The 7,745-nt window shown below is 44.0% G+C and overlaps 1 protein-coding gene across 1 annotated transcript; it reads right to left on the bottom strand.

Moving 5' to 3' along the window:
• Positions 1-264: 264 nt before the first annotated feature.
• LOC144769914 (olfactory receptor 1G1-like) lies at positions 265-1,188 on the bottom strand. Its single transcript, XM_078654110.1, has one exon. The coding sequence runs from the start codon at positions 1,186-1,188 to the stop codon at positions 265-267; it is 924 nt and encodes a 307-aa protein (XP_078510236.1).
• Between the last annotated feature and the right edge of the window lie 6,557 nt (positions 1,189-7,745).

Here is a 7,745-nt window from a genome sequence, read left to right as displayed (position 1 = left end):
CCCTGTTTCCTTTTGTTTACAACTGCCTTTCTGGCTCCTGAGACCAGGAATAGTTAACGCAGAGCAAGGAAGACAAATGAAAAGGGAGCAGGTGCTACACCTGACTACCCCTAATTTATGTGCATGATATAATTGCTATAACTAATCACCCAAACACCTGGCACTGAGTATTAAAGTTCAAGACACAGTTTACAGTTACATGTTTACCTTACAGTTTTCAAAAGCCTTGTAAATGTTGTGATTGTTTTGGCCCTGTTGTCAATACTACTTTTGTGTTGTCTTTCTGAGGACATTTGTAAATTCTTTGTTTTTCAGGGTGTATATGACAGGGTTGCACAGTGGAGGAACAGCCGTGTATAGCAAAGCCAACATCTTGTTCTCCTTTATTAAAATATTTGATGTTGGTCTCATATACGTAGAACAAACAGACCCAAAGAATAAAATAACGACAGTGAGGTGGGAACCACAGGTTGAAAATGTTTTGCTCCTCCCCTCTGTAGACTTCATTTTAAGTATCGCTGAGATGATCTTGACATAAGATACGATGACAAAAATTAAAGGAAACAGTCCAAAAGTACACCCATTTACATAGGTCAGTATCTCAAAACCGTGGATGCTGGTGCAAGATAGCTTCATCAAGGCAGTGAAATCACAGTAGAAGTGGTTGATGGTGTGCGATTGACAGTAGGAAAGCCCCGAGAGTAGTACAGCGTAGGGTAGGGGGACCAGGGTACCACAAAGCCAACTTCCGGTGGCCAGCTGTATGCACATATTTTTGTTCACAATACTCGTGTAATGTAAGGGATAACATATGGCCACATACCGATCATAGGCCATAACTGTGAGGATAAGGAATTCTGCCACCACCAAGAAGATGAAGAAATATATCTGCAGCAGACATCTGGTGAGAGAAATGAGTGTGCCTGTCTGAAAGAAGTGTATCAGCATATGTGGGTAAGTGACTGAGATGTTAGTGATGTCAATGAAGGCCACGTTTATAAGAAACAAATACATGGGGGTGTGCAGGTGTGAGCTGGAGTATACTATTGACATGATAAGAAGGTTTCCAATCAGAGTCATCACGTAAATTATTGTAAATGTAATAAAAAGGGGAACTTGCAGCAGTGGAAGATCCGAAAACCCTACAAGCAGGAACTGTTCCTCTGATGTCATGTTTTCTACCTTCATTTATTTAGATTTATTGCGATTGAAGGAACTCTGAAATAAAGCACACCATATAGATGAATACATTATTTGACGAGCTGGTTTGGCTTGTAAATTCTGTTTGGGGTCTTTTAAAAAGCTCCTAATTTCATCATTTGCAAATGTTCAAAATGCATTGGTTACTTTCAAACATACTAACAAATAGTTTATGTTGCACAATAATTTTAGTGGAGTTTTATCATTTGTACTTCAGAGATAGGGACAATATTCATTGCAGGATGTGTGTGCTTAAAATGGTTATTTTTGCATAGATTTTTATGGAGAAAAAAGCTTATACTCTCTAAAATATTGTATTTTATTTTACCAATTATCTACAAAATGTAGATTTGGAAAAAATATAATAAGTATAACTTCTATTTTCAATGGCTTCACCCCAAGATTACAGTATAATAGCATGAATCATACTCACCAGGTGGGGCTCGTTCTGGGTACAAACTACTTTCTGTGGTATTTCTTTACTCTAACTTTATTTTTGTTTCAACCCTGACCCCATGTCAAATTGTTACATTTTATTCATTTGCATTTTGTTTTAATAGAGGTTTTGTTTTATTTATTTTCCAACTTATTTTTCATGGATTGTATCTGGGCTGTCTGACTCCCTTGGTCTCCTCTACTTTTGGGCCATTTTTGAAGATTAAGACACAGTAGATACCTGATGCAGGTTCACTGATGATGATGGTTCTCCCGATCCAATATATTTCAAAGAATAGGCCAGGGATGCCTGGGTGTGGAGGTCGAAAATATCCTTCCTGCTGAGAGACATTGTCTTGAATCAGTGTGGTACACAAATGGGAAGCAGTAATGGTATAAGGTGCAAATAAAGCAAGCCTACCTACGGGGGAAATATTTAGTGCTGGGCGCTGGGCTTGAGAAACTCTTATCCCAAAGGATTAGTTATACATAAGAGAGCAAAGTTCCATGAAGAAAAGTATTCAGTACAAAGTGCACAATATAAAAGGGGACCTAGTTTCAGTCATCAGTTTGTTTTTGCCTGGGTTTTGGGTATCTGAATTATCTCAAGAATAACTCATTAACACACTTCATATTGAAAGTTCCAAAAAGAAAATGTAGCATCCTCAAACTAGGCAGAAAAGATTCTGATTTTAGCAACTCAGCACTGCTCACTTTAATTGACAATGTATGTTTCTACTTTTTCAAAATGCATAGCTGTAACTATTAATTAATTGAATCTAGTTGGCCTGGAGTAGAGTGTGATATTTATCTCACCCAATATATATTTCTAAAGCTGAATGAATTTGAGTTTATCAGGTGCAATAAATAGCATCTTTTTATTTTTGGTTGTTGCCATAAAGGGGCTTAATGTGTGGAACTTGGTGCTTTCTCCACCAACATCCACAGGCCCGTTATTTAGCTTACATTTATCCCTAATATTTGGCAGTCGGTAACTTGTGTATGACTGTTAATCACTAACAAAATTGAATGAAACACTCTACCACAAACCTTTCACTTTTTAGTTAGAGCCATTCTGGCACAGAAACTCTTATGCACAGCTATAGATTTTATTTCTCCCCTCTATTTGAACACAGATGTGGAGTTTTGTCCTGATAGTCACTTAAACGGGCATTATCTTAGTGCCCCCATGTCATAAACAAAGAACTGTTGCTTAGATAAAAAGGTAAATGGACATGTTTATTATTACTAGTGAAAGAAAATAATTTGATCATTCACAGGGAGGCTTAATGTTTTCAGAGTTTCTATTGCAATTCAAAGTGGAAAATCGACTTGGAACCACCACCTCTTCCAAAGTCCACGATAAGTAGCAGCAACAAATGACAGAGTTTAAACTGTTCAAATATATGTATTATTGGATGAAGGCATCATCCGTATGTCGAGCATAGTTTAACATAAACAAGTGTTTATGTTTGTCTCTATATTGTGTGCCATTTAAAGCTTGTTTGTCATTTTCTAAACTTTAAACTTGAGCAACATTTTATTTAGTAGTAGGTTAGGTATGTGTATGTGATTGTTTTTCTATTTCCATATACCAGTATGGAAATGTGTGTGAATGGTATCAATTACTTCACATTGCCTAATTACTTACCAGATGTCTGTGTTAGTACAGAATAACTAAAGCAGTAACCTTGCATGACCTGGTGACAGGGACAAAGGCATGAAGATACCCTGACCACTCCCCTCGGTGGTCTAATAGGAGAATCAATAGCACTGCTCTCCAACCATCATCATACCCAAGGGAATAGGGGAGTGGATAAAATAATTAACAGCACGCTGGTAACCCTCTGCAAGCGGAAGGAGCCTCCCTTGCTGTCTCTTTGGGTCTCTTTCCTAGGAACAACTTATGCAAGGAGCCAATACCACAGCGTGATAGTGGCAGTTAATAAAGAAAAGAGAGTGGATGGATTAACTAAATGATCCTCTAGCCAATCACACAATGTTAAAGATACAGTTACTCATCCATAAGCCATTACTCACGTGTACTGTAAAGACTGTGAGTGGAATTGCAGACTAAAGAAGGAGTTAATAATCATCAATCCAGGTGCATAGCATAAGAAAAAAGTGATGATACATCTCAGTTCTTTCTTTGGAAATAAACATTGTTTCGAAAGCCTCGGAAATCCATGAGGAAATTGCAGACATCAATAATGCAAAGAATACAAACATAAGCTCTCACTCTGAATCAAAAAAAGTCACAAAATGAACACTGTAAGGTTACAAGCTAAGTGCTCGCATTCAAAGTGCTTGTAAAATCTACTTTTGCCCCACTTTGCAGTTCGTTGGCTTTACGCTTCCCTTGGAAAGTTTAGCATAATCAGAGAATAATTGCCATTTGCTCCATTCCACGGCAGTCTGACCCAGCGGGCCTCTGGAACTGCGCCGATGACCTCGCACCACTGAAGAACCCGCCCAGCAGACCCCGCAGCAAGAAAGCCTCGTGGTTCACCAACGAACTCAAATCCTCGAAGAAAAACTGCCGCACCCTCGAATAAGCCTGGCGCCACGACCAGATTACAGAAAACATGACAGCCCTCAAGAATGCCACCCGCATACACCACCAGCTGATCTGCACCACCAAAAGGACAACATTCAAAGACTGACTGGACAACAACACATTCCGGTTTCCGAGCTAACCACAGCACCGAGACCGCCCTCATCGCAGCTACCGACGACATCAGATCCCTGCTTGACAACGGGGAAACAGCTGCCCTCATCCTCCTGGATCTCTCAGCAGCGTTTAACACAGTATGCCACCGCACCCTAATACAGCGCCTCAGCAACACCAGAATCCAAGGGAAGGCACTGGAGTGGATCATCTCGTTCCTCGCCGGAAGATCCCAGAGAGTCCGCCTCCCCCCGTTCCGATCCGCGGCCACCGAAGTCATCTGCGGCGTACCCTCAGGATCCTAGATCAGCCCCACCCTCTTCAACGTCTACATGAGCCCCCTCACAGCCATCGCACGCCAACACAACCTAAACATCATTTCCTACGTGGACGAAACCCAGCTGATCCTCTCCCTCACCAGCGACCCCGCCAGAGCCAGAGCCAGCCTCAACGAAGGAATGAAAGACGTCGCCGAGTGGATGAAGACCAGCCGCCTGAAACTAAACTCAGACAAGACGGAAGTCCTCATCCTGGGATCATCCCCATCTGCCTGGGACTACTCCTGGTGGCCCCCTGCCCTGGGCACCGCCCTAAGCCAATGGACCACGCACTAAACCTGGGTTTCATCCTGAACTCCTCGCTCACGATGACCAAACAAGTCAACGCCAACTCGTCATCCTGTTTCAACACCCTGCGCATTCCCCCGAAAGATCTTCTGATGGATCCCCACCGAAACCAGGAAGACGGTCACCCGGGCACTTGTCACCAGCCGACTGGACAACGGGAACACCCTCTACGCGGGAACCACAGCCAAACTACAGAAAAGACTCCAGCGCATACAGAACGCCTCCTCACGACTCATCCTGAACATCCTCCGCCACAACCACATCTCCGCCCACTTGAGAGACCCGCACTGGCTCCCCGTCAGCAAGAGGATCACGTTCAGACTCCTCACCCACGCACACAAGGCTCTCCACGACTTGGGCCCCAAGTACCTCAACAACCGCCTCACTTTTTACACGCCCACCCGCCAGCTCCGCTCGACCAGCCTCGCCCTCGCCACCGTCCGACGTATCCGCAGAGCCACCACCGGAGGAAGATCCTTCTCCTACCTGGCAGCCAAGACATGGAACTCCCTCCCCATCCACCTATGGCTGACCCAGGACCATCTCTCCTTCAGGAAGCAACTCAAGACCTGGCTTTTCGAGCAGTAACGGACCCCTCCCCTCCCAGTGCCTTGAGACCTTAGTGTTTGAGTAGCGTGCTTTATAAATTTGCCTGATTGATTGATTGATTGATGCTGTACACAGCAAGACGCCACAGTTGCCAAATAGAAACGGGCAGTTAATCCCTGGAAGTGACACATCCCTCCATTGACCAGACAAGATAGAGAACCCCATAGAGATCAAGTTTCTTGAATATAGAGACCCCTAAAGTTGGTCCAATAACACTGGCATGGGGGTGCAGTGGGTACTGATTGTTTTTTATCCTTATTCTGTTTACGGCACATAGTCAATGCAGGTTCTTAGATTCCTTGCTTTTTTTGAGATGAAGAAGAGGGGAGGAGATGCAGGCACAGATGATGAAAGTATAATTCCTTTAGCTAGATTTGCCGGTGTTGTGTTTGCAGCTCAGTCAAAGCATTGATATGACTGCATGGTATGGTAGCTTCTGGGACCAAGTCAATCCTACAATCATACTCTCGATGAGGAGGGAGTTGACTCGCATCAATAAGATCAAACTGGACTGTTTCAAAGTGCTCAGTCCCAAAACGCGTGATGATCAACCAGGTATGGTATCATAGAGGGCCTGAGGTTCAGCGGAACCATCCACCACCAGGTATGGGACAACTGTACCACTTGAGTCAACACGTCCTTCAGCTCACTATTTAAACTTTGATACAACAAGGATGTTTTTTCCTCCGCAGGCCAATCTGTCTTCAGTAGAAGATGTATAAATATAGTGACATTCTTGAGCAGGTCTTGGGATCCCTGATTGAGGGTGATGACCTCACGATCTAAAGCAAGAAGGTATGTCTTGCAATCAAAGAATTTTTGCATTTCTCGACAGAATGCGTTAACGTTGTACAACGAGGGATCATCTCTTTCTATTAAGGGAATAGACCAGTTGGTGGTATTGCCTTCTAAGTAGGACAGCACCAATGTAGTTTTTGTTGTCTCTTCAGAAAAAACTGTTGTTTTGTTAAAGAAATGGAGATGACTATGCTATTAAAAGATGCCTTACTTTTTTGAGTCCACATAAAAATGTTCGGGTGGAGCCTAAGGTTTCTAAGGGGCATGAACCACCTGTTTGGGGGAGCAGGATGCCTGACATGACTTTGGGAACTTGTTTGAGGAGAATAAAACCCCAAGCCCTGAGCCTCCCCCCCAGTGAGGGTATGGTTGTATGATCAGATGGGGTCCATGACAAAAAAAGGGGGTTGGTAGAGTCCATTCCTTTATTTGTGCACCTCCCCCTTTGCTATGCTCTGAATGACCCTTAACAGAGAGACCTGTAACCTCTCTCCTACCCAATTCTAATTCCTCCCTCAACTCCTGATTATCTACATGTGACGTGTGCATTTCTGTTTGTAAATTCTTGATGGTTTCAAATATAGCAGTGAGAACTGCATTGGAATCCATCGCCCAGACCCGCTAACTATATGGACTTGCTATTCTGTCTGATTGGTTAGTAAAGAATAACTAAAATGATAAACTGCAAGACCTGCTGATGGCTGCAATGGCATAAGGATAGTCTGGCCAATGCCCTTGGTGTTCCAATCGAAGAACAGACAACGCTGCTACCCAAAAATCATACCCAAGCAGGGCCAGACTGGCAATGCCGGGCACCGGACAATCCCCCCGGTATACTGGATGGGGTGGGGGCCGGTTTTTTGGCAGGGGGCCGGTTTTGGTGGTGGGGCCGATTTTTGGTCCTGCCGGCGGCGTTGGTCACAAAAAAAATCAGAGAAGTTCACATGAGTCAGTGACAACTCACTTACACTCTGCATGAGTCTCTCCTCGCTCAGCGCTCCGTCCGTGAAAAAAAAACAGGCACAAGTTCCAACTCTATCTCTGTTTGAATCATTTTGATTCAATCTGCATAAATAATGGCATGCAGCGCGCAGATGTCTCTGTGGCCGCCGCTGCGTCTGCGTGGCGCGCGCAGTCTCTTCAGTTGACCCACCTTAGGGTGGGGCGGCCTCCAGCCGGTGGTGATCGTGCGCATTAAAAAGTGCGCTTGACCAGTGGTGAGGCTAGGTCGAGGTATCGAGGAGCATTCCTGAAGTAAGCAGCCAGCAGAGACTGAGACGACGATGACATCGAACTAAAAACTGAGCAGAGTAAAAAGGTCGGCATGCAATCCTGCTGCATAGCAGAGCAGAGGTTATGTGTATTATTACATGGCATTGCAGGGTCGGGATATTATTACTTAGACGCAG

This window comes from Lissotriton helveticus, chromosome 7, assembly GCF_964261635.1.
Source record: "Lissotriton helveticus chromosome 7, aLisHel1.1, whole genome shotgun sequence".
Lineage (NCBI taxonomy): Eukaryota > Metazoa > Chordata > Amphibia > Caudata > Salamandridae > Lissotriton > Lissotriton helveticus.
The sequence above is the reverse complement of the archived record's forward strand: the minus strand, read 5'-3'. Positions and strand labels throughout refer to the sequence as shown.